The 27762-nt window shown below is 49.2% G+C and overlaps 1 protein-coding gene across 1 annotated transcript; it reads right to left on the minus strand.

Moving 5' to 3' along the window:
- Positions 1–869: 869 nt before the first annotated feature.
- LOC308149639 (junction plakoglobin-like) lies at positions 870–27486 on the minus strand. The gene is made up of 16 exons (XM_080522520.1): positions 27374–27486; positions 11547–11606; positions 10906–11076; positions 10374–10627; positions 9852–10090; positions 8856–9057; positions 6673–6817; positions 6426–6529; positions 5735–6073; positions 5282–5434; positions 4492–4611; positions 4224–4374; positions 3407–3528; positions 2898–2940; positions 2266–2415; positions 870–1924 (listed from the first exon to the last, which is right to left on the minus strand). Exons 2-15 carry the CDS (start codon positions 11557–11559, stop codon positions 2273–2275), a joined length of 2199 nt encoding a protein of 732 aa, XP_080378646.1. The 5' UTR covers positions 11560–11606; positions 27374–27486; the 3' UTR covers positions 870–1924; positions 2266–2272.
- Positions 27487–27762: the final 276 nt, after the last annotated feature.

Here is a 27762-nt window from a genome sequence, read left to right on the forward strand (position 1 = left end):
ATAGCTTTTTTCACCTCAGACCCCTTGCTAAAACAAGGGCCTATCTTCCGCAGAAGGACCTAGAGAAGGTGATCCATGCCTTCATTACAACCCGGCTGGATTACTGCAACTCTTTGTACGTTGGCATTGACCAGTCCCTGCGCCGTCGGCTGCAGCTAGTTCAGAATGCTGCAGCTCGACTACTCACCGGTACAAAGAAGCATGACCATATTACACCAATCCTGGCTTCTCTTCACTGGCTCCCCGTCAGCTCCCGCATTGATTTTAAGTTACTTGTAATTGTTTTTAAAGCACTGAACGGGCTGGCACCCCCGTACTTGGCTGACCTATTGCGCCACCACACTCCATCCAGAGCCCTTAGGTCAGCTGAGCAACTGCTTTTGGTTTAACTAAATTAAAAACTAGAGGGGACAGAGCCTTCTCTAAGGCCGCCCTAGGCTCTGGAATAGTCTCCCCCTCCACATCAGAGCCGCCGAGAGCATTGAGGCGTTTAAAAAACTAGACAAAACACATATTTTCTCCCTGGCCTTTGACCTGAGGTGAGCCTGCCTTCCCGACACTGCACTCTTTGCACTTTTATTTATACTGCACCTTGCTTTTAGTGTATTTTTCTATTTGATCAGTTTTCTTTAATCTGTATGTTATCTCTTTTATCTTGTTTTTCTCTTTATATTTGATCTGTTAAGCACTTTGGGCGGCTCTTGTCGTTGTACATTTTGTGCTATATAAATAAAGTATATTGTATGTCAACTCCATGAGGCGGTCTTACTTCAGTCAGGCTTGCATTTAATGTGTGCTAAATGTAAATAACAGAACAAAAATGATTCCTTACTTGTTTCAGACAAGTACACCACACACAAACTGTAGTTTAATATATTCTTTATTTTCTTAAACAAAATTTAAGTAAAAACTTTTTTTATGTAGAAAGACAAATTTCCCTGTCAGTAGTTTGTTTCTGTGTCTAGTAGACTGCTGGGACATCTACTGTGTTGGGTCGGTCTCCCCTACTGAATAACAGGCAATGGAAACAGTCAGAAATGACTTCACTGAATCAGTACTAACTCATGAACTAACTCGCATTAACTGAGTCAGTACTGACTCATGAACTAACTCACACTGACACTCAGTCCACAAACAACCCCTCACCACCACCACACCACCCTAGATGCTAGATCTGAATGAATTGGATCGGTCTAAGCAACAGGACAGTCACAATTCTACGATATTCTATCAGAGCCCACGGTAAGGTAGAGCTACTGGGAGTGATCGGCGGGGTTGGAACCCGGGTCTCCCACACGGAAGACAGGCGGACGTCTGTTGTTTCTGGACCAAGCCCTGCCTCAGGAGGCAGTGAGAGGGAAGGTGTAACATGGCGGTGTAGCGGTGTTAGAAGCACGGTTAAAAAAAGAGCGGTGTGTCTGTTACCAAGGCAGAAAGAAACAAAAACACAGTGGGGGCAGGCGAGCGCGGCTACACCCTATCCGGTAGTGTTTTCAACTATCAACTTTTTTTTCTTTTTTTTTTAAGAAGAAGAAAAATTAAAACAGGAAAAAAAAAGAAGAAGAAAAAAAAATGAAAAAAAGGAAGCTACATGATTATCGTCACAAAATAAAAATCTCTTTGGCATAGATTATCAACCCCAAAGCATACACGCACGCACACACACCCCTTAAAACACCCTCTACTAAAATCCTATGTGCATCTTCGTCATGGTCATTTCGTCATCATCGTCATTATAAAACAGAAGTTATAAGCCCCATTAGATTGAGCCCCACAGTCAAAGATAATTGCATATATTACATACAGGTGAGCAGAGGGACAGAATAGACTACTGAAAGATTCTCTGGGTGATTCTGGTCTTGTCTTGTCTTCCTCTGCTTCACCCCTTCTCTCCTCTCTTCTCCTCCCTTCACCCCTTCTGTGTCTGTAAAGAGAATGGCCATAAGTGTTAACATAATCATATTATTATATGCACATACAGTACATGTACAGATTCAGAATCAATGTATGAGTGTGTGTTGCTGACAGTTACACTGGGAGACTAGGATGTGTGTGTAAGTGCGTGTGTAGGTATTAGATTAGATTCAACTTTATCGTCATTGCAGTACCAGACAACTAAATGCTGTTCAGCATCTAACCAGAAGTGCAAATAGTGATATAGTGCAAAGACATGGTAGTGTAGATAAAAAAAGGATATGTACAGTTATTAAATAGTATATGCACATTTATGAAATGATTATTATAGGATATGTCCAGTATACTGACCTCTGTCCTAGTAGTGGTCAGGGTACTGTTGCCTCATCTCGTAGGTCATGCCCTGCTGGTAGTCATCAGACATCATGCCCATGTCTCCCTCCATGTCCATGGGCATGTCAGCGGGGTAGCCTCCGTAGGCTGGGTAGCCACCGTCCAGCTCTGGAACACGCACAGAGAGAGAGAGAGGTCAATATACGCTTTGTATAGAGAAATAGAATAAATCTGTGCACTCTTTGTGGACAATTGTTAAGTTTATGTGTGATGTGTATATACAGTATAAATAAATACACACAAAAACGTTTTATAAGATAATCATGGAGGTGAAATGTAAAGTGCATAGCAATGCAGGGTGCTAGTATGTAGGCCACACCCCCTCCACCCAGAGCCATGCAGAGTGCTAGTATGTGGCCACGCCCCCTCCACCCAGAGCCATGCAGAGTGCGAGTATGTAGGCCACACCCCCTCCACCCAGAGCCATGCAGAGTGCTAGTATGTAGGCCACGCCCCCTCCACCCAGAGCCATGCAGGGTGCTAGTATGTAGGCCACGCCCCCTCCACCCAGAGCCATTGTGCCCCAGCGTGGTGTCGGCTGGAGGAATGTGCAGCCTGGGCACCTTTCTCCCCCAGAGAGAGTTACTCACCGTCTGCTGCGTAGCCCGCCTCCATGGGGACACTGTTGTGGGCCTGGGGAGGGGTCACCAGATGGGAAAGGTCAGAATGAGGTCAGCTATTCCACATATGGCAACACTCAACACTGTCCTCTTGTCATTTGATGGATAGTCGTTTTGGTAGAAAGTTCTTTTACATTTTTACTACATTTTTTTGTTTTTGTTTTACATATTTACTACATGCACTGTATTTCATAGATGATGTATATCCTAAAATAATACTCTACAACTACTTAACTCATGTACCAATGTTAGAACACATGGGTAAAGGAACAAAGTATGTACAACATGTATGTGTTTTAACTTGTTTACTTGTTTAACTTGCTTGTTAACTTGTTGCAGTAATGTAATTGTTTGTCATTTTAAATGTGTACTTTTTATTTTTAAATAATGTTCTAAGTAGGGCTCCCCTGAAAAATGTAATATTTATTTATTAAAACTTTAGTGGCCACTAGAGGGAGGAAGAGGACAGGGCGTCTCACCATTTCCCAGGCGGCCGGGTCGTGTTTGAACAGGGAGTGTGTGAGCTCCACAGACACACGCTTCTTGTAGTCGGAGTTCTTGTCCTCGGAGATGCGGAAGAGGACGGCGGCGGCGTAGGTGGCTGAGAGGGAGAACGACAACACGTCAGAAACTCATTATTTCTTGTTTTTTTTAGGGCATTTCTGCTTTTTATTGGAATGGAGACAGTAGAGATTGACAGGAAGGATGGGTGAGAGAGGAGGAATGACATGCAAGATATGTTGAGGGTCTGAACCAGGAACCTTACAATTACATGGCATGCTCATTAGTGTGCTACGCCACTATGCCCCCCCGGTTTAAGGTGAAGTTGACCAGGGTCCAAGTATTAAAAAAAGAATCATTCTGATCCAGATTTAAAAAGAAACTTTAAATCTGGATCAGAATTATATATATTTTTTTTTTTGCTATCCAGGATCAGATCGAGCTGGCTGATTTCCCCCTCTTACTACTCAAAATCTGGCAGGTAGATCTGGGGGGTATTCCATCAACGTCACTAAGGGAAAATCCAGGCTTATTTTTTGATAAGTCTCGTGAATAAGACCAGATCTTTTGATAAGTATGTATCAGAATAAGCCAGGACTTTACTTTAGCAACGTTGGTGGAATGGTGCCCTGGTCCTGGACAGCAAAAAAACCGATCTGGATCATTCTGACCTCGATGAAACATTTTTGAAACACAGGTCCCTAAACACTCTTGTTGTGCCAGCCTGGTATTCTGTCTAGTCTCATCTGTGTGATATGTATCATGTCATATTATTGTTGTTGTTGTCGTCCTCACCGATGCCCTCGTTGTTAGAGTGCAGTAGCTCCATCAGGGGGGCGGAGGCTCCCTCAGAGTCGATCATCTCAGCAGACTGTTTGTCCAGCGCCAGCTCACACAGAGCCCCCGCAGACACACGCTTCACGTTCTCTACTGGGGAGTACAGCAGCTGGGGAGGGAGGGGGGGCAGGGAGGGTGGTTAGACACACACACACACACACACACACACACACTCTCTCACTCTGTCTCACAGATGCACTCACGCACACACTGGAGAAGCCGTTACCTGTACAAACAGGGGGATGGTCTGCATGCTGGCGATCTCTCCTCTGTTGACGGGGTCTCGGGCCATGATGTGCAGAGCTCCTGTACAGCCCTCCACAATCTCCTCCATCCTCACTCCGTCCTGACAGAGAGAGAAGTTCAGTTATACACAGGTTGCACACGTGTTTCATACTGTTCCTCATCCCATTCCCAGTCAGTTACCTGGTGGGTCTGTGTGTAGACTAGGGTAAGTGTATGTCAGTTACCTGGTGTGTGTGTGTGTGTGTGTGTGTGTGTGTGTGTGTAGACTAGGGTGAGTGTGTGTCAGTTACCTGGTGTGTGTGTGTGTGTGTGTGTAGACTAGGGTAGGTGTGTGTAGACCAGGGTAGGTGTGTGTAGACCAGGGTAGGTGTGTGTAGACTAGGGTAAGTGTATGTCAGTTACCTGGTGTGTGTGTGTGTGTGTGCGTGTGTGTGTGTAGACTAGGGTGAGTGTGTGTCAGTTACCTGGTGTGTGTGTGTATGTGTGTGTGTAGACTAGGGTAGGTGTGTGTAGACCAGGGTGAGTGTGTGTAGACTAGGGTAGGTGTGTGTAGACCAGGGTGAGTGTGTGTAGACTAGGGTAGGTGTGTGTAGACCAGGGTAGGTGTGTGTAGACCAGGGTGAGTGTGTGTAGACTAGGGTAGGTGTGTGTAGACTAGGGTGAGTGTGTGTCAGTTACCTGGTGTGTGTGTGTGTGTGTGTGTGTGTGTGTGTGTGTGTGTGTAGACCAGGGTAGGTGTGTGTAGACCAGGGTGAGTGTGTGTCAGGTACCTGGTATGTCTGCTGGGTGGCTGAGCCGTGCTTCTGGGCGTCCTGGTGGGCCTTGAGCAGCAGGTTGACCAGGCGGGGGATGGCCCCCGCGTCCCTCAGGGGGGCCTGGTTCTCTGGGCACAGGGCCAGGTTACGGATCAGGCCCACTACAGCCTGGAGGAGGGGGGGGGGGGGGGAGACAGATCAGACCAACACTACAGTACAGTCTAGAGGTGGGGGGGGATCCCATTTCAGCCCCGAAAGTAGGACAAGTTGTATCACCTTTCATTCATTCATTTGTACATTCCCTCCCTCCCTCCCTCCCTTCCTCACCTCCCTCCTTCCCTCCCTCCCTCACCTCCTTCCCTCACCTCCTTCCTTCCCTCCCACCCTCTCTCTCTTCCTCTCTCCCTCACCTGCTTCCTCCCTCCCTCCCTCCCTCACCTCCCTCACCTCTCTCCCTCTCTCTCTCACCTTAATAACAGGCCAGTAGTAAGGCTGGTTGAGCAGCTTGACGATGGCGGGGATGCCGTAGTGCAGCCGCACGGCATTCTGGGCCAGCTCGGCGTCCGGGTGACGCGAGGTCAGGTGGCGCAGGGCGCACACGGCCGGCTCGGCCACATCCTCCTTCTCGCCCGCCCGCAGGACGGCGTGGATGAGCGCCTCGACGCCGTTGCCCTGGGTGACCAGCGCCTTGTTGCGGCCGTTGTTGCAGGTGAGGTTGGAGAGGATGCCCGTGGAGCACGTCAGCATGTTCACGTCGTCGGAGCTCAGGAGGCCCACCAGCACCTGGAGGAGGCTGTCCAGACCCTCCTAGTGGGGGGGGGAGATTAATGAGTGAGCATGATGAGAGGGGAGCGAGAGGGAGAGAGAGAGAGGGAAAGAGAGATAAATGAGTGAGCATGAGAGGGGAGAGAGAGGGAGAGGGGGGAAGGGAGGGAGAGGGGGCGGGAGAGAGAGAGATACATGAGTGAGCATGAGAGGGGAGGGAGAGGGAGGCGGAGAGAGAGAGAGAGAGAGAGAGGGGGGGGGGGAGAGAGAGGGAGAGGGGGAGAGAGAGAGGGAGACACCCACACAGATAGGTGGATGGAAGAATGAAAGAAGAGGATAGAGGGGTGAAAGGAGAGGAGAGGAGGACAGAAGAGAAGAGAGGCAGGCGTCTCACCTGTTTGGTGGCGGCATCAGACAGGTTTCTGAGGGTCCAGAGACAGTTCTGCATCAGACGTGGACTGGAGCCGCTCAGGTGTTTACCCAGGGCCTGCATACCTCCTGGAGGGGGGGGGGGGGGAGTAACATTAGATATCCCTATTGAGATCTAAATATGTATTTATGCATCAATTGGCTATCCCTCAATTCAGACAGGCTTCATCGCTCACACACGCACACGCACACACGCACACACGCCAACCCACCGGCCTCGACGATGGCAGGCTTGTTGCTGGGGCAGACAGACAGGACCTTGAGCACGCGGCTGGTGGTCCACAGCAGCTTCTCGTAGCTGTAGTTCCTCATGATGTGGACCAGACCCTCGGGACCCCCGTTGGCCAGGATGATCAGCTGGGGAGGGAGAGGGAGGGAGGCAGGCAGAGGAAGGGAGGCAGGCAGAGGGAGAGAGAGAGGGGTTAATACAAAGGGTCATATAGGAGTATCAAATCAAAGGCATCGCTTCTGCTGTTTTCGTTCACATGGGGATGCGGTGTTTTGTTACACATATACAGTGGGGCAAAAAAGTATTTAGTCAGCCACCAATTGTGAAAGTTCTCCCACTTAAAAAGATGAGCGAGGCCTGTAATTTTCATCATAGGTACACTTCAACTATGAGACAAAATTAGAAAAAAAAATCCCGAAAATCACTGTCTGATTTTTAAAGAATTTATTTGCAAATTATGGTGGAAAATAAGTATTTGGTCAATAACAAAAGTTCATCTCAATACTTTGTTATATACCCTTTGTTGGCAATGACAGAGGTCAAACGTTTTCTGTAAGTCTTCACAAGGTTTTCACACACTGTTGCTGGTATTTTGGCCCATTCCTCCATGCTGATCTCCTCTAGAGCAGTGATGTTTTGGGGCTGTCGCTGGGCAACACAGACTTTCAACTCCCTCCAAAGATTTTCTATGGGGTTGAGATCTGGAGACTGGCTAGGCCACTCCAGGTCCTTGAAATGCTTCTTACGAAGCCACTCCTTCGTTGCCCGGGCGGTGTGTTTGGGATCATTGTCATGCTGAAAGACCCAGCCACGTTTCATCTTCAATGCCCTTGCTGATGGAAGGAGGTTTTCACTCAAAATATCACGATACATGGCCCCATTCATTCTTTCCTTTACACGGATCAGTCGTCCTGGTCCCTTTGCAGAAAAACAGCCCCAAAGCATGATGTTTCCACCCCCATGCTTCACAGTAGGTATGGTGTTCTTTGGATGCAACTCAGCATTCTTTCTCCTCCAAACACGACAAGTTGAGTTTTTACCAAAAAGTTATATTTTGGTTTCATCTGACCATATGACATTCTCCCAATCCTCTTCTGGATCATCCAAATGCTCTCTAGCAAACTTCAGACGGGCCTGGACATGTACTGGCTTAAGCAGGGGGACACGTCTGGCACTGCAGGATTTGAGTCCCTGGCGGCGTAGTGTGTTACTGATGGTAGCCTTTGTTACTTTGGTCCCAGCTCTCTGCAGGTCATTCACTAGGTCCCCCCGTGTGGTTCTGGGATTTTTGCTCACCGTTCTTGCGATCATTTTGACCCCACAGGGTGAGATCTTGCATGGAGCCCCAGATCGAGGGAGATTATCAGTGGTCTTATATGTCTTCCATTTTCTAATAATTGCTCCCACAGTTGATTTCTTCACACCAAGCTGCTTACCTATTGCAGATTCAGTCTTCCCAGCCTGGTGCAGGTCTACAATTGTGTTTCTGGTGTCCTTTGACAGCTCTTTGGTCTTGGCCATAGTGGAGTTTGGAGTGTGACTGTTTGAGGTTGTGGACAGGTGTCTTTTATGCTGATAACAAGTTCAAACAGGTGCCATTAATACAGGTAACAAGTGGAGGACAGAGGAGCCTCTTAAAGAAGAAGTTACAGGTCTGTGAGAGCCAGAAACCTTGCTTGTTTGTAGGTGACCAAATACTTATTTTACAGAGGAATTGACCAATTAATTCATTAAAAATCAGACAGTGATTTCCTGGATTCTTTCCCCCCATTCTGTCTCTCATAGTTGACGTGTACCTATGATGAAAATTACAGGCCTCTCTCATCTTTTTAAGTGGGAGAACCTGCACAATTGGTGGCTGACTAAATACTTTTTTGCCCCACTGTACACAGACACACCTATTTCTCTCACACACACACACACACACACACACACACACACACACAAACACACACACACAAACACACACAATCTGAACCACACCCAAAAATCTATGCACATTACACACACACACACACACACACACACACACACACACACACACACACACACACACAGAGAGAGAGAGAGAGAGAGAAAACGACTCATCAATGCTCATAATCCACCCCAACACACACACACCCTCCAAACACCCACACCCACAAACACCCACACACACACACACACCTTGCTCTCCTGGTTGCCGTAGGACAGCAGCTGCAGACAGTCGGTGGTGATGGCCAGGAACTTGGGGTTGGTCTTCTTCAGCAGGGGGACCATCCTCTGCAGGCCGTCGGCCAGGCGCACCGCCATCTTGGCGCCCTCCTGGTGGAGCAGCAGGTTGTGGAGGGTGGTGATGGCGTAGAACAACACTGACTCCATGGGAGAGCTGAGGAGGAAGAAGAAGAGGGCGAGGAAGATTAGGAGGGTGCAGATTCCATAGGAGAGCTGAGGAAGAGGAGAAGAGGTTTAAAACAACACCGACTCCATAGGAAGGATGAGGAAGAGGATTAGAACAGCACAGACACTAAAGGAGTGCTGAGGAAGAGCAGGAGGAGGGGGGAGAACTGAGGAAGAGGAGGGATAGAAGGAATGTGGGGAGGTAAAGGACAGTGAAGAGGAGAAGGAATACAATTTTTTCATAGAACCTTTATTTGCTGGATGGTTTTGTGGGTTGTCTCACCTAACATTCTTTCTACTTGGGGACAGTCTTTCTACTTGGGGACAGTCTTTCTACTTGGGGACAGTCTTTCTACTTGGGGACAGTCTTTCTACTTGGGGACAGTCTTTCTACTGTACTTGTGGACAGTCTTTCTACTTGGGGACAGTCTTTCTACTTGGGGACAGTCTTTCTACTTGGGGACAGTCTTTCTACTTGGGGACAGTCTTTCTACTTGGGGACAGTCTTTCTACTTGTGGACAGTCTTTCTACTTGTGGACAGTCTTTCTACTTGGGGACAGTCTTTCTACTTGTGGACAGTCTTTCTACACTTCTATATGTTCGTATTGACGAGCCTCAGTCTACTGATTTTAGCCTGGCAAAAATTCAAGCCTTATCAATTGATTGTCTGACTGCCTGCCTGTCTGCCTGCCTGCCTGCCTGTCTGTCTGTCTGTCTGTCTGTCTGCCTGCCTGCCTGCCTGCCTGTCTGTCTGTCTGCCTGCGTGTCTGTCTGCCTCTCACCTGAGCATGCGGACCAGGGCGGGGATCCCTCCACATTTGAAGATGGAGAGCAGCCCCTCCCTCTGGTGGGAGAGGTTGTGGAGGATGCTGGCCGTGGCGCGAGCCGTCTCCATGTCGCCTGTGTTCTGCATGGCCCGCACCACCGCAGCCACCATCTGGGGCGACTGCATCAGCACGCGGCGGGACGCCTCCTTGCGGGTCAGCTGGTTCACGATCAGGGCCGCCTTGTTGACCACCACCTGGGGACGGGGGGAGGGGGGGTTAGGGGAGGAGAGAATGAGTGGATGAATGTTTTTACAGAGAAAGAACGTCCTCACTCACACACACACACACACACACACACACACACACCTGTTCCTCACACACACACACGTTCCTCAGACACAGACACACTTCTGCTAAATGTAAAAAAAACAAAAAAACACACGCATCTGTTCCACACACACACACACACACACACACACACACACACACACACACACACACACACACACACACACACACACACACACACACACACACCTGGTCCTCGTCGTTGAGCAGCTTGGTGAGCTCTGGCACGGCGCGGGTGGCCAGCTCGGCGTCGTCCTGGTAGTTGATGAGGTGGACGATGGCGCTCTTCAGCAGCTGCGAGGGCTCGGCCAGGCGCTGCACGTTGGTCATCTGGGCTGGGTCCGTCTGGGTCGACAGGATGGACGTGCCCTCCGCCACCGTCTCGGGGAACATGGCGGCGCGCACACGCTGGGCCCGCGTCATGGCGTACTGGGTCTCCACGTCTGGGGGGGGGGAGGGGGGAGAGGGAGGGGGGAGAAAGGTGTGTGAGATGACGCTGTTGTAACAGACGTTCATTCATGTCATGCAGGTGAAGTGGAAGTTCAGTGGTAATACGGACAGTTACAGTAGGTGTACAGTAGTATTAACAGTGTGTGTGTGTGTGTCCTACCAGTAGGGTCGTCAATAGTGACAGTAGTGGTGACGGTGTACTGTTTGGAGCTGCTGTACTGTGTGTGTGTGTGTGTGTGTGTGTGTGTGTGTGTGTGTGTGTGTGACGTACCACCGTGGTCCTCAGCAGTGAGGGTGGAGGTGACGATGTACTGTTTGGTGGTGCTGTACTCTGTGCCATCATCATCGTGGACCGTATTGGCTCCTGATTGGATGCCCGAGTCGCCGGCGTAGTACGTCTGCTGCCACTCCGACACCTTCACCATGCCCTCTGCGTCGCCCACTACGGAGGGAGGGCGTTAGTGTACATACAAGTGCACTCAGAAGTATACATTTCTGTGCTAGCAGGCTACTGTACACACAAAGGTAAGGCGGGGGGTGGGTCAGGTTGGATAATGGTGCACTTGGAAGTGCATGCTAAAGATTGGCCCACTACAAAGGGAGGGAGGGGGTAAAGTAAGGGTAATGGTGCACTAAGAAGTATACACTAGCTGCGAGACAACCAAACTGTCGACCGTAACACACAACAACGATACGGAGAACCGAACAAACGACAACAAAGAAAAAGAGGAAAGGGTGGGAGGAAGAAGGAGAAGAAAAGAAGAGGAAGAAAGAGATGAGTCAAATAGTGGGGGAGGATGGAGGAGTGTCACACATGGAGAAGAAAGGGATAGAGAGAGAGAGAGAGACACAGAGCGAGAGAGAGAGAGAGAGAGAAACGCGAGAGGGATGTTAAAATAGGCCGATACGTACTTTGCATTGCCATCCTAGCCTCCTGGGCTCAAACCAAGAAGAATGGGGGGGGGGGAAAACCTGGAACACATAAAAAGGAGAACATTTAGTCACAATAGAACAACACATTTCCCACCGCACAGACAGCCCTCCTACTGCGTGGCAGAACCAAACAGCTTTCAAGTGACGTTTTTCAGGCTCTTTAATTCTTCAAAGACGTTTTTTGTGAAAGGGGAAATATATTCATAAGCATGGGGGGATATATGAGCCAGTAGCTCAATGCCCCCCTGCTGTTTAATCACCTCCCCTTTAAATCCACCAGGTATTCTCTATCGCTAGGGGAGGCTGGTGGGCTCATTGTATTGCACGGGAGGTTTGATGTACATAAGTGTTTTCTTTAAATATGTTTTTAAGACATTTCTGCTCTATTGGGATAGAGCCAGCAGAGATTGACAGGAAGAATGGATGAGAGAGAGAAAGAGGAGGGCCACTTACGGGCCCCTGCACGTCCCCCTGTTCTACACATTACGATGAGCCTGTCCTCCCGATGTCTACCTCCGCCAGCCTCCCCTGATCTACACCGCCAGGTGGGTGAGAGGAGCACCTCTGTGTCGGCGCAAAGAGACACAGCGGAGTAGCCAGCAGGGGCTGCTGGGAGCCTGAGGGGCGGGGCAGGGAGGGTGAGGGGGGCGGAGAGACAGCTGCAGGGCAGGAATGCCATAACGCCCCCGCCCACCCCCGCCCTACGACCTCCGACCCCCGGGCCTCCGCCCATACAGCCGTGGGAGAGAGAAGACAGGGCCTGACTGCCTCTGCTAGCGAGCGCTGACGCATAGTATCTGTGTCGGCCCCTGGAACCGGTTAGGCCAGTTTCGACTGTGTGTGTGTGTATGCGTGTATGTGTGTATACTGTGTGTGTGTGTGTGAGAGAGAGAGAGAGAGAGAGAGAGAGAGAGAGAGAGAGAGAGAGTGTGAGCAAGATAGAGATAGATTGAGTACACACACACACACCTTTGTTCGCATTCTCTCACTGGCCAATTTCAAAAACAAACCATCACTCCCTTTCCCTCCGACAGTTCCTGCTGGACTCTTGTCAGCTCCTCTGTCCTCCACTATCTAACTGTCTCTTATCTCCGTTTACACCTTTCTCTGGGAGAACACACACACACACTTCCTCCATCCTGCTTACATTATTCATCTTATAGTTCTCCCAGGTTTCCACCCCCTCACCTGTCACCCCTCTCTCTCTCTCTCTCTTTCTCTACCTCCCTTGTTCTTGTCTGATAGTCACCTCTCAGCTCTGTCCCAGTGGCTTCTTTCTTAATGTATTACCATTACACACACATAATATCTTAGGAGAAATGTGTGTACATTATGTATATGTCTGTATGTATGAATATGTGTACCTATATATGAGTGCGTATATTATGTGTACGTATACGTGTGTGTGTGTGTGTGTGTGTGTGTGTCTTCAAAGGACTTAACAGCACATCAGCACTTCCTTGTTGTGAACACCCCAAAATAACCGCGGCAGGAAAGACCGGCAGGATGTCCCATATCCCCTCTACTCTGCGCCACCGCGTGGTCTTGACCCATCCCCCCCCCCCCCTCTCCGTCCCCCTGATGGCGGCCGCGTGCGTCTGACACCCCTGGTCTCTCAGGACCGCGGCTGACGCTCTCGCTAGTGACATGTGACTCGTCTCGTCCTGACAATGTCTCCATTGCGACGTTGTGACAATGTTTGTTGATGTAGTGGGGATGGGAGGGGGGGGGGGTGGAACTGGAGCGACAGCATTCTTACTGGAATCAGGCACATTGCGGTGTGTGTGTGAGCATGTGTATGTATAAGTATGTGTGTGTGAGAGAAAGAGTGTGATTGTTCATGAATCTGAGTGTTTTTGCATGAATATGAGTGTGTGCGTGCATGTATGTACCCGTGTATGAATGTGTGTGTGTGTGTGTCATGGGGGTGAGAATAGGACTGCAGTTGAGTAGGAAGAATGACACAGGGGCTCGCCACAGGCATGCAGTGGCTGCATGGAGCCATTCTCCCAAAGGGTAGAGGCCAAGTGTGTGAAAGGACACACACGCACACACACACACACACACACCTCCAGGTCTGACACTCATAGTATAACAGAGTGTAGAATGTGTGGATCTGAATTCAGGTCATGCCTGGGGTGTCCGGCCGATGCTTTGGTGTCAACTATTTTTGCCTGCACTTATTTCGAGAGCGATGTTATGTAAATGCATATGGTACAGTCTCTGTGTGTGTGCATGAGTGAGTGAATGAGTACGTGTGTAGATAAAGAGAGAGAGAGATAAACTGGGAGAGAGAAAAATATAGTTCAAATGGAATGAGCAAGGGGAATGGGAAAGGCAAGGGACTGGGGGAAGGCAGGCTGATCTGTTCTCCATCTTGTACTTGGCATGTTTCTCTTCCACAGAGAGAGAGAGAGAGAGAGAGAGAGAGAGAGAGAGAGAGAGAGAGAGAGAGAGAAGTAGAGGGTTAGAGAGAGTGAGAGAGGTAGAGAGTGAGAGAGGTAGAGAAAGAGAGAGAGAAGTAGAGGGGTAGAGAGAGTGAGAGAGGTAGAGAGTGAGAGAGGTAGAGAGAGAAAGGTAGAGAGGGAGGTAGAGAGGGGTAGAACGAGAAGTAGAGGGGTAGAGACAGAGAGAGAGGTAGAGAGGGGTAGCGAGGTAGAGAGAGAGAGGTAAAGAGGGGTAGAGAGGGAGAGAGCGAGAAGTAGAGGGGTAGAGGTAGAGAATCAACCCGTGGAGCTGACATGACCGTCCTGCGCTGCGTGTTGGAGCCTGATAAGCCTGGTGCCAGGGCATTCCTCCCGCAGCTTCTCCCCCCATTCTGCCCTGCGCCTCCACATTTGCATATTGTATGTGGATATGTATGACTAACGGTTTAATACAACCCCATTCATTCTGTATCTAGGGGCTTTTCTAGTTTATAAATAGAACGCCACGTCCTTTGTGTCCGAGACATTTTCAGAGGAACAAGTCTTTCGAATCATTAGCGAGCGCTGTACCATCAGCTCCAGATGAAAGTACTTTTGTGCAGGTGATTATATAATTGTGCCAATGTGCACAGCTAATCTTGTCTGAATCTGTCTAGAATTAGCCTGGGAGCTGCCCTGTGTGTGTGTGTGTGTGTGCCAAACAGTGAGCTTGCTAGTGTTTTGTGAGTTATTTTACCACTCCCTCACGTGTATGCCCTAGGGATATGGGAGGGAGGGAGGTAGTGTGTGTGTGTGTGTGTGTGTTTGTTTGTTCCTATGTTTCACTCATTAGGCCATGAGAGTCCATGCATTTCGCCAGCAGCTCAGCTTGTAGTGGGAATGTGTGTGTGTCTCTCACTCTACATACTAATGGGGTCTTCCTGTGTTTTCTCTAGAGGGGAGGGCGATAAGGGTGTGGCAGTCTCTCTCTCTCTAGGGCCTAGGAAGTGCATGCATGCTTATCTCAGTAACATCTGGAGAATAGTCTGGTGACTCAGCTAAGCTAATCCCTCACCAAACAATGCCATGGGGTGCACTGCGTGTGTGTGTGTGTGTGTGTGTGTGTGTGTGTGCGTGTGTGTGTGTGTGTGTGCGTGTGTGTGTGTGTGCCATCATATGTTCCTGCATCTAGTCTCTCTGTCACCTCTGCTGGGAACAGCAGAATGATGAGTCACCAACCTTGTACAGCCATGGGGGTTCAGAGGGGTGTGTGTGTGTGTGTGTGTGTGTGTGTGTGTGTCGGGGCGTTGCCAGATAGGCAGCCCTGTGCTTGCTGCTACAGGTACACACCGACTCATCATAGCCACAGAATGTGCTCTCTCTGTCTCCCTCTCTACCTCTCTTTCTCTCCTCCCTCTCCTTCTCCGTTCAAACAAAGGTGTTTCACCTCTTTTCCCATGCTTGGGAGTGTCTAGTCCACTCCAATTACATGTGTATTTGCCAATCATTACTTGTCAATTGTCACTTTGTATTAGCGGGAACAATGAAGTCAAATCAACAACTACTCTAAATATGAAGTACAGCTTGTTATGTAGCCTACTGAATAGCTCATGAACATATACAAGGTAAAACCGTGTTCAATGTTTACAGTTTTACCTTGTATAGTACATGTGTGTTTAGAGTGAATGATAGGGTGTGTGACAGGGTGCATGTGTGTGTGTGTGTGTGTGTGTGTGTGTGTATAGTCTGTGTTTTCCTGGGTGTGGCAGGCGGGAGGTTCCGCCGTCTGTTCTGAGCAGGTTGTTGCGACACACTCTGTCCCTGCGTCACCTTGGTAACCGAAACTCTGCTCGCACGCCGTACTGTAGAGAGTTGATCTCACTCCTATCAATCTGATTTCTCCTCCTTTCTCCCCTTTTCTCTCGCTCCATCCATCATCTCCAGTCTTTGCTTTGCCATTTACACACACACACACACACACACACACACACACACACACACACACACACACACACACACACACACACACACACACACACACACACACACACACACACACACACACACACACACACACACACACACACACACACACACACACACACACACACACACACACACACACACACACACACACACACACACACACACACACACACACACACACACACACACACACACACACACACACACACACACACAGCTTGCAGGGCGTGTTTTTGTTCCGCTAGCTAGCTGCCTCTGGCCTGACCTCCCCACTGTGTGGCCATACCAGACTGTAGATAGCTGCAGAGATACTGCTGACGATAGCAGAGGGAGAGATAGAGGGGGGGGGGGAAATAGAGAGAGGGGGGGGGTAGCTGTTGAGACTATGGTGAAACTCACAAACACCGAAATTATTTCCAGTCAACTCAATTCCAGCCACAGCAGTAAAGACAACACAATCAACTAGCATGGAGGCTATTCGTGCTACATTGCGTGGTGGTCAGGAACTGTTGTTGGGGTTGAGTGTGTGTGTGTGCTCTGGAGTGGACTTTGCTCTTTGGCCCATTGTAAGTAATGTAGTGTGGTTAATAACTGATATGCTGTCACACTTACTATACCTTGGGTAAAACACACACACAAACACACAGACGCACAAGCCATAGTTTTCCACAGAAGAGACACTCCCTAACCCTACCCTGCTCTCGCCGCCCCCTCTCCCCCTCCTGATAGCTGCCTGTGGGACGGTCGGGAGAAGACAGGAATGTCAGAAAAGCCCCAAACTGAACGAGTACAGACGAGGGAAAGGGAGAGGAGAGTCAGTCAGTAACAGAACGAGAGAGGCAGAGAGGGGTTAGAAAGAGAGAGAGAGACAGTCAGAGAGTGAGGGAGTGAGAGAGAGAAAGAGAGGGAGGGAGGACAGGGATAGTGAGAGAAAAAGAGAGTGAGAGGGAGGGAGGGAGGGAGAGAGAGAGAGAGAGAGAGAGGAAGGGAGAGAGAAAATGCAGTTTGGCCCCCAGCGCTCTAATCCTGGTGTGACATTCCACACTAACCCAGTACATTCACCCCGTCCAACACACACACACACACGGCCCAAAACAAAACTGTTAAAAACTAAAAAACTCTCCTTTTCTAGCCCGTTCTCTCCTACAGACATGCTGGCGTACAGTGACTGAGTCAACATGAACACTCATTGTCTGTGTTGGTGGTGATGATGACGATACTGTCTCATCTCCCTCAGCAGCCTCCCTCCCTGGGTGTGACACACACACACACACACACACACACACACAATTGTCTCCACCTGAACCAGGGTGTGGCACTGAGCAGGTGTGTGTGAGAACATGTTGTGTGTGTCACTTCGTGCAGGTGTGTATGAGAGAATGGCACTGTGTGTGTGCGTGTGTCACTTTGTGCAGCCGTGTGTGTGGCATGTGTTTATGTGTGAGATCACGCTGGGTGTGGTCTTCAGCTCCCCTCTGTGGATTCAGATTCACACACCCATTCGCTCCGGGGTGGGGTGGGGTGGGGTGGGGGGGGGTGGGTGGGGCATGTGTGACCGTCCTGAAGGACAATTCGTATTGTAGCATCAAGTCGCTCACTCAGCACCTCTCGCTCCGGGGAGGTGTGTGTGACTGTCCTGAAGTCACACACACAAGTCACTCAGTCAGCACCTCTCTTACCCATCTACACACACACACACGCTTCAGGCACTTTGAGGAACCAGGAAACCTGGTTTCTCTACACAAGGTTTGGCCTCCACCCTAAACTAACCCTCAACTCACCCCAGGCTCTCTCACACACACACACACACACACACACACACACACACACACACAGAGAGAGAGAGAGAGAGAATAAACAACTTCGGAGGATTAAGTGGGTTCATATTTTTTGGGGCTGAATTCCAAATTCGCAACCTAGCCCCTCCCCTATCAGCATGTCTGTATACCTCGAGAGGACCTGGTACGTGGCTGGCAATGTGACAGACGCTCTAACCGGCCTATCGCGACCCGGCGTGCTACAAAGCCCTACGAGAGGTGAGTTTTCTGGCGAGAGTTCTGAAAGCGCCGGGATAATCTTTGCCTTCATTTCCTGGGCTTGCATGACTGAAGGTAATCCTCGGGCTACGGAGGCACGGCCAAGGAACGCCACTAAGACGCTTTCATATCTGAGACGGCGGTAGCCTAGGACGTGTTGTGCGGGGGGGGGGGGCGGAAGGAAATCGGATTACAACAAGCCCCCGTCCTCCTCCTCCGGCCAAGTAGACTCTCTCCACAGTGTAGATATAAGTACACTCTCTCCACAGTGTAGATATAAGGGCCTCGAAGACCAGAGAGAAGAGAGAGACAAGTTGTAGGAATCATGCCGGGAAAAAGACCTCAACCCTGATCGTTTCATATCTATACTTTTACTTGTTTGTTGATATCTGAGCCAAGATGTGTTGATGTGGCCAGGTAGGTAGGTATGTAGGTAGGTAGGTAGGTAGGTAGGCTCCCGCATACTCTCTCTCCCCCTCTCCCTCCCTTCTCTAGGGCTGGTAGACACGTGGGAGGGATGGAGAGAGTTGGTCAGTGCTCGGGGGGGGGGCACAGATCCAGCAGATTAAGTTCCATTATCACACATCTGTAAAGCTTCATAAACCATCTGGGGATAGGCCCCCCCCCCCCCCCGGATGACCCCGACAAACACACAACTCACAGAACACCCCATACCACTACACACCCCGTTTCCCATTAACACACACTCATCACCGCACGTCCCTCTCAGTCCCCTAAATGGCTTTGTGAGTGGCCAGCCGGACAGCTGAGCCCCTGCTGTTAAGAAGCTGCGGCCAGTAAGTGGTCCCCAGACTTACTCTCCCACACCCACACCCACACACAGACACACACACACACAGACACACACACACAGCTGGGTGCGTCTGGCAGGTGGTCACGGTCCAGATAGCCTGCTGAGAACAAGCTTAACCTCCATTAGGACAGCAGCAGCCTTTCACCATTCACTCTCACTCTCTCTCTCCAGTCACTGTCACACGCTCTCTCTCTTTCTCTCCATTTTGCCCCCATTCACGCACTCATTCCCAGCCCCCCCCCCCCCCCCCCAAACTCCCACTGATCTACTCGACGACTACTCATGCCAGTTTTGGGGGGGTGGGAGGGGAGCTAATTGTTTAGCTGGTTGGTACAAATCAATAGGGTAGGAAGTGCAGTGGTGAGCACACAGCAGCTAATGGATCCACTGAGGACAGGACAGGACAACACACACACAGGCACACACAGACACACGTACACGCACTCTCTCTTCCGGTCAGACTTCATTACTCAAAACCAAACGTCAGGCTCGGTCGTAAAACGTTATGTTCCGGTCAGGGAGAGAAATGGCCCGACAACATTTGTTACAATCACAGTACAGAAGTACATCACTATTCACCGGGGGGGAATAAAAGCCCATTAAGAACTACTTTAAGTAAGTCGGAACACTGACCACCGTAGAGAAACACACGGGAGGGGAAGATGATAGGGGGGGGTCACATCAGGAAGTTCATTTGGACGGCGGATAAGTACTTACTTTCAGGAGTGAATACGTCAAAGCCGATGATGACAAACTCGGATGATGAAACGGTGCTCTTAGCTACGCTGGCACGCCAGAAAGGATCACTCCTTTTTCCAGACGGATAGGGGAGAAAAAAAAATCGCATCAAAACTAGATTACGGTGCCATTTCGTTACAGCGAGCACTAGACCGACAAATTGAGTTTGTGTCAAAACAGTAAAGGACCAGGAAAAGAAAAAAGGGCCTGTCCTGAGTGCATTTAGAGAGACAAAGTATCCACTATTGGGAGTACATTATTCAAAACCTCCAATGAGAACAGCAGGCTTGATGAAACCCTGCTCTCGGGCTGTTCGGGCATGCCAAAACCTCCGCCATGGAGAAACAGGGCTTCAGTCCACAACACAGCTCCCTGCACGATAGGTTGCATGTGAGGACAGGACAGGACAGAACACACACACACACACACACACAACACACACACACACACACACACACACACACACACACACACACTCTGTGAGAGAACCTGTGTGATAAAGATACTTCACATCCATGTGTTGTAAATGCAGTCTATACACACATGTGAGTTTAGCCCCATGGACGTTGAATAGTCCATGACCAACCTAAACACACAGTAACGTGAGTTAGCAGCAGCCTAAGCTAATCCCAAACCTAACAGTGATTCATAATGGAGGAAATGAGATGCCTTCGCTAAAGGCCCAAATGTTAGTACAGTGCTAATTGACATAGCTCTGGCACTAGATAGCAGTCAACTGACAAATAAACAGAACATTAGAATGTGATGACTTAGGGAGTCATTCATCAGTGAAGTACCAAGACGCACTGGAGTGCAGCGTGAGGGAGCGAATCAATTAAAGAAGCAGTGGAACGTATGGCCTAGATCTGTCTGTTGACGGGTCGTAAAAAGGCTTTGACGGGTGTTGAAATAACCCAGGGGGGTAGAGGGAAGAGTGTGTGTGTGTAGGTTAGATCAACCATGTCACAGATGTTTATGTGTATATCTGTATGTATGTATGTGTGTGTGTGTGTGTATGTGCATATCTGCCTGTGTGTGTGTGTGTGTGTGTGTGTGTGTGTGTGTGTGTTTGGGAGACGTGTGTTCTTCATGTTGTTTACTCCCTGTCCACTCCCTCCCTCCCTCTGTAAATCATGGGAAGTGTGTAAGAGCAGAGAGGGGGGATCAGGTTACATGGAGCTGAGAGGGAGGGAGTGAGGGAGGGTAGGAGAGAGGGAGGGTGGGTGGGAGGGAAGGGCCAAAAGGGAGAGCTGTGAGTAGCAACAGAACTGAATCTATGTCGTAGGTTAATGTGTGTGTGTGTGTGTGTGTGTGTGTGTGTGTGCCCGTGCTAGCGCAGGGATCTTGAGTTAGGACTCCATGTTAAGTTGGATGGCTTCATAAACGACCTACTTTGTGGAGATGACCATCAAATTGGTCATTTCTTAGCAACAAATGCTAGGCTCCCTTTGGGTGTTTGCTGAAGTAAATGGGAAAGTTACAGATAAAAGTAGGCCAGACTTACTCTGTTGACATAGGCAACCGGGTCAAGTCAAGCCTCAGGTTAGCTCAGCTCTCCCTGACACCCTCCTTTAGGTAGGTAGGTGTGTGTGTGTGTGTGTGTGTGTGTGTGTGTGTGTCTTCTTGTCCTGCGTCGGCAGGCTGGTGATCGCTGAGGCGATGCGACAGATGATGAATATTTCAGAGAGATCGGAGGCAGAGAGGAGGCGCGGAGGGGGGGGGGGCTGAAATCTAAAGGGAGTCTGAAGAATATCACACACCCCCTGAAGAAGTTCAGCTGACAAGCAGGGAAAGCTTACCAGGCGGTTAAAGAGGAGAGGATGGAATAGATGTAATGTGTGTGTGTGTGTGATGGAAAATATGTTGTGTGTGTGTGTGCGTGTGTGTGTGTGTGTGTGTGTGTGTGATGGAAAAGATGTGTGTGCGTGTGTGTGATGGAAAAGATGTTATGTATGCGTGTGTGTGTGAGAGAGAGATGGAACAGATACAGTAGTTATATCTGCAGCGTGTGCCTCCACATTATGTCACGCTAACCCTGACTGATGTAAGAGGGAGAAGGGGACTTCAGGCGAGAGACAATCTCCACTTTTCTTCCTTCCTTCCTTCCTTCCTGACTGAAAATGAGGTCACTGTGAACTGTGAAGTGTTACAATTCCATATCGGTCGTCATGACGCCATGGTTCATTTGTCATGAGCTGACAGACAACTTTCACACCTCCGTGTACAACGCCTCCGTGGGAGGCTTGAGAGATTCTATTCTTATCGCGTCATACCCCCTGAGGGGCCAAGACACTTCCCCCCCCACCCCGGTCCGATCACAAGGCTTAGGAAAAACCGCTGGCCCCTAGGACCTGAGAAGACGGATATGAACTCTGACGTGAACATAAGTAGGGAGTGTGAAGTGAATATAAGGTCACTACCGCGGTTGCACAGGGCTAAAAAGCTGAAGGCTCTTGACGGGGCCAGGAGTTTCTCCTTCTGTCAGATCGCTCGGTCTGGAAAAAGTGCTGGACACCCTCGACATAGCGGCTCGTAGTCTCTATGAGAGGGCTCGTATCCGTGCGAGGCTGAAGACTGATTGGGCCCAGACACACTGCCTAACGAATGTAGCGTCCCGACCAGTCATTAGCCTTCCTTCCTCCACCGCACCCTCAACCCTCCCTTCTGCCTCTCCTCCCTTCTCCTCCCGTAACTCGGCTCATTGCAGGGTAATTAAGGGATGAGTAGGAGGATGAGGCCGCGAGAGAGGAGAACAACACCAGCAGGAATGACTCGGTGGTTGGGGGGGGGGGAGGTTTTCTAGAACCAGAATCTTCTCTTTGGGAGAAGCTTGGCAGCAGCAGTCGTGTCCGGCGGAGTCGGTGGCACCGAGTTAAAAGGCGAGCTGTCGAAGGTTGGCACCGAGACACCGGGAGACCGCCCGGCTGAACACAGCTGGACCCCGTTGGGCTGTCACTAAAGATGAATTATTCACTCTCAAGACCGTTTTTTTTTCTTCTGGGTTGGACTCTCTCTCTCTCACAAACACACACACTTAAAATGTTAGAGCAACCCTAAGTCACCGCCATCTTCCCTCCCCCTTCATCACGAACACTTCCACGAAAGTCACGGCAGCCAAAAAAGACTCCCAACCGCTCCCAACTGCCAGTGTCGTATTCTTCTCAAGTCGGCTTCTATCAGAGTGTTTGTTCCAGAAGCAGCGGGACATCTTGCCTTCTGACGGGGAGCCTGAAATAGCGAGCAGCCTGAGCCCATTACAGCTGGATTCTTTCTGAATAATGTTACATGTTAATGATTATTTCATTACTGACACAGTTTCACATGCACTTTGGGGGGGGGGGGTAGAGTCGACTGACTTGCTTGCTGCTTACTTGCTTCCGGCTGAGCTGACTCAAAAGATATGTTGTTTCACGGTTGGTTGGGTTTTGGCTGAGCAATGAGCTTCTCATTGAGCTGGAGTCTGATAGGCACTAGGGTACGATGATCTCAGTAGTCAACAATCCTGTCCTTCCTCTCTCCTCGGAGAGGCTGGTGGAGGTAGAAATCAGAGGACGGGCTCATTTTTATTCTATTCCAAGCATTACAATGAGCCCCGTCCTCGGATTTCTACCGCCACTAGCCTCCCCTGGTACAAACCAATTTCAAACCAACTTGCTGGATTGCGCCAGTAGGTCACATGACCTCTTCTAATGCACACATTGACAATTGTAAAACCGTCCAATAGGGAAAGTCACCTTGCGTCGGAACTTGGAACGGCAAACATATTAACGATCGCGATGTGATTTCTGTCAGGGGCCATAATGATGGCCTTAGCTGTTTGATAGTGTAGAATAAAGAATGCAGGCGACACACACACACACACACACACACTAAAGCTGTCGAAAAGGAAAGTCACCTTGAAGATAACACATTAATGACTATGATGATGTGTGTGATTCTGTAAACTGCTTGTTAGCAGATTAAAAGAACAGGGGGGGCAGGGGGGGGACTAGGGTTGATTGCTGACTAGGGCAATGGGGGGGAGATTGGGGGGAGAATGGGGGTGGAGGGGGGAGACTAGTAACAGTAAATCTGCTTTGGGTCGATAACAACATTGTCTGGGAGGATCTGTTCTTTAAGATGCCGCAATTTAAGGGGAGATTACGACACCATCGCAGATCGCACACAAACACCAGCTTCTCTCTGGGACTGAATAGTCTCTACTGACCTGTTCTAATATACCCCTCTGGTGCTGATAGTCTCCTCCTTCATTGACACCCACTTAAAAGTCAAGGAAAACAGGGGAGAATGTGTGTCCAGTTCCTTCACATCAGTGTAGGTGAAAGAGGAGATGAAGCTGCTTCAGAGTATTAGGACGCACCCCAAAGGCTCCATATCACAACTGACCACAGAAACCTCATCTCACTGTTCCGCCATCCCCTCCTGGACACAAGGACACACACAACGAGGTGACACACACACTCAAACACACACACACACACACACACGCACACACGCATGTGTGGTTTGATTGGTTTCTGTGGTGAAACAGAGCCCTCTGAAATGTTCAGGCGCCACCAAGAAAGAATATGAGAGAGAGAGAGAGAGAGAGAGAGAGAGAGAGAGAGAGAGAGAGAGAGAGAGAGAGAGAGAGAGAGAGGACATGAAAACATGGGAAAAGCAATGAGACAAAAGACTGAGACAAAGAGGGGAAAAAAAGAAAGTAGGAAAGAAAGAAGCATGATGTGGTATATTATTGGGTAATCCTCTTTGTGAAGCGTAGGCCTATTTATACCGTGCAGGATCCCCTGGTCCCTGTCTGGCCTTATGTGGGACAATATCAGGGAATTAAGCATGACCAGGGGGAGGATTAGAGACTGTATCACCCCCCCCCCCCCCCCGAATCCACCCCCACAGCTGCAGCTGCAAATCTCAGTATGAACCATATTCACACACACACACACACACACACGCACACACACACAGACAAGCTGCAGGCCGTCACTAAAGCCCAACCCAGCACGGTACGGAATGACCAACAGAATACACTGACAGGGGGGGGGGGGGGGCAGAGAGACAGAGAGAGAGAGAGAGAGAGAGAAAACTCAGCTCAATTCAATCTGAGCTCAATTCAACCTGACATCCATTCATCAACATCAGCTGGGTCCGCTGGTGTAGAACAGTGCTGGATGCCAGAATCTGTGTCGCTTCTTCAACATGGGGGGGGGAAAGGGACGATCCCAGTTCTGACAGACAGCCACTCCAACTCTAATGTCATTCCGTTGCTTGGCCATGTCCGATTTGACTTTCACGGATATTAAAAAGTTGGTCTCATTAGGCCGGCTCCGAATGACTAAATCACATAAGAAGTGGAGTGAAGGAAATAACGGCATTTTGGTGGAAAAGTGGATTTAAATCAGGAAATCAAATGAGATAAATCGGTGGTTTAGGAGTGGGGCCTCGCAGGGGGTAGTAGAACTGGCATAACGAATGGCTCGTGGGTCTCTGTTGGAGGAGGATAAAGCGGAGGCAAGAGGTTTTAGATCAGCAGTTCCCAAACTTCGGTAACCCTAACACCGATTTCAACGTGGGATCCCCTGAGAAAATCCAATTAACCTCTGACTTGATGATAAGACTCAAAGGTGTATTTAGTATGAAGACAAACAACGTCTGTGTATTGCACCTGTAACCTATAGTGCAGAGATTTGTGGTTCAAATCCAACCAATTAGAGCATCTTTCAGGATTTCAAAAGTTTGGAAACCCCTGTTGGAGATAATGCCCCTTACAGATGATGTAATTAGACACCTGGACTTCCTACATTGCTCACTTCCTAGTGGATCTGACCTGGGCTGCGTTCAACAGGACATAACTGCTGTTTAACAACTTCCTGTTTTCGTTTTAATCGCAAAGAAACATAAAATTAATTGCAACAGAGATACATTTCACATAGAGAGCAGACACGCCTCTCTGACGTGTAGAGTAAGTCATCGTGTCAGGTCTACTTGTGACATTTCTATCAGCATCTCCATCTGCCGTCCAACGCCCTCCTGAACGCCGCCCTCCTGTGACTAAGGAGGTGGGTGTGGCGCAGGGGAGGCACAGATCGGAGGTTTCGAAATTCCATGCATTAACAATGAGACCCATCCTCCCATTTCTGCCTCCTCCAGCCTCCCCTGGTGTGCAGACACTGGCAGGACATGGGACGGCACATTTTTATATTGCTACCTCACGGTTTTTGATTATCACACACACACTCTCTCTCTCTCTCTCTCTCTCTCTCACTCACACACACACAATTTTGTAATGCTGCCTCGGTCTTGATGTTCATCATCCATTATTCATCGTCATCCATGATGCATGTGTGAACCTGAACCATACACAGCCACTCCTCATCCATCAGTCATGCCCCACCCACCCCCACCCCCCACAGTTTACTACCTGGGGATCAAGGCTAGAGGGCCTGGGGTAAAGCAGGAGACTGGTGGAGGTAGAATGAGAAAGAACCATTCTTCATTCCATGCATTCTAATGAGCCATCCTCCGATTTCCATCTCCACCAGCCTCCCCTGAAGTGATGTCTTCCCCCCTCCAAGGCTAATATAACCTCCCCCCCCCCCCCCCCCCCCCACACACACACACAACCCTATCCTTGATTATCAGAGAGAAACATGTGAAGGTTAACCAAGATAAGCATTTGAGAGGTATTTCAACCTATTCTTTTAAATCCAGGGGCCCCCAGCATCCACTGGAGGGGGGATGGTATGGCTGGTGATAATAATGCAATATAAAATTATCGGAAATTCACCGTTCAATGTTATTGATTTAAAAAAGAAAGAAAGGGAAAAAAAGAAAACGGAAATTCACAACAGTGTGGTTGCGTTGGTCTTGTATTGATTTATTTCACAAGTGTTGTGCTTTGGATACACATGACAATCTAGGTGTGGCAGCATTTCATTCTGATGTGCAGCCAGTGTCTGCCACAGCCCCAGCGCTCCAATAAACACTTAGCCCTGCCAACAACTGAAATGATGGGCTCTCCCTCTAAACACCCCTCTAGAAAAACAGATGATATCAATCTCCATAATTGACTAACTTCAATTCTCATGCATTATTTAGGCTACAGTACGCAGGTGCAATCAGCACACCAATTAAAGGTTTCAGAGTTCAGTATTAGACTTGAAATGTGTCGAATGGCAAATGGCAACGCAGTCTGCAAATCATTTATTTCCCAGTTATGTAGGCTAAAGCAGTGAGCGGAAGTTCGATCCTGTGGATTTGACAATGGAGGAGGGTAGACGAACTTCGATCGTGTGTCCCACTCTCGGGTGACACGGTAGCCCCACTAATGACTTTTAGTACGAGTCTCCATTGGGATTCGAATGACGTCAAATGAATCGATACTTTGTTGAATAACATTAGGAAAAAGATTTTGGGCAGAGAGAGTGTTTGGTAAACCGTCCAACGTCAACATGTATACATCTATCGATCCTGTTAAATGGAACAAACTTGGCATTACACCGTATAACCACTATGAAACTAGGAACGACGTTTGAGTGGCGACGGGTGCGGAAATGAGTTCGAAAGCAACATTGTTATTCTATTATGCCGTTAGGTTCGGACAGCGACAAATTACACTCACTTGCGAGAGGTGAAACTTTATATGCAGGATATAAATACAATATTTAAACGGCAAGAAATGTCAGTTAGTTAAATACCGGGAGAAAAAAAAAACACAACCCAAGTAAGTGACAAATAGATTACACAAACTATCCTATTATTCGCTGATAAGAAATCACTCCTCGAATTGATCCGTCAAATAAAAAGGAATGTGACCATTAGTATTCTTACCTGTCGAAGTACGAACTATCGTTTCGAATATTCCAAGTCTGCGATGTCCCAACTTTTCCAAAGATACGGTTCTCTCTGCTGAACTGGAAGCCTCACTGCTGCGACGATACTCCCGAACAATGCCTAGGAGCGTCACCTCACCCCAGACTCCTCCTACCTCACCCCAGACTCCTCCCACCTCACCACAGGCGCTCTCACCCCGACCCCACCCTTTACTTCTCTAGGGTGCGTTCGTAAATCTTCTCTGAGAGCGCCGGAGCGCACACTGGGTTCAACGTCGTGTAAGTTGATTGGACAAGAGGCATTCAATGGGTGCTGATCAGATTTCCACAGCGAATTTACGAACGCAGCCCTAGAATCGGATATTGGCCAGAAATGTAAGGTGTATC

This window comes from Nansenia antarctica (genome assembly GCF_963989245.1).
Source record: "Nansenia antarctica genome assembly, chromosome: 2".
NCBI classification, from domain to species: Eukaryota; Metazoa; Chordata; class Actinopteri; order Argentiniformes; family Microstomatidae; genus Nansenia; species Nansenia antarctica.

What these genes read in the sequence shown, in the direction of transcription:
- LOC308149639 (XM_080522520.1), bottom strand. An exon ending in GCCTGCCATCGTCGAGGCCG is followed by an intron (nt 6,530 to 6,672) that starts GTGGGTTGGCGT and finishes CCCCCCCTCCAG; the next exon opens with GAGGTATGCAGGCCCTGGGT. An exon ending in ACTACTGGCCTGTTATTAAG is followed by an intron (nt 5,435 to 5,734) that starts GTGAGAGAGAGA and finishes CCCCTCCTCCAG; the next exon opens with GCTGTAGTGGGCCTGATCCG.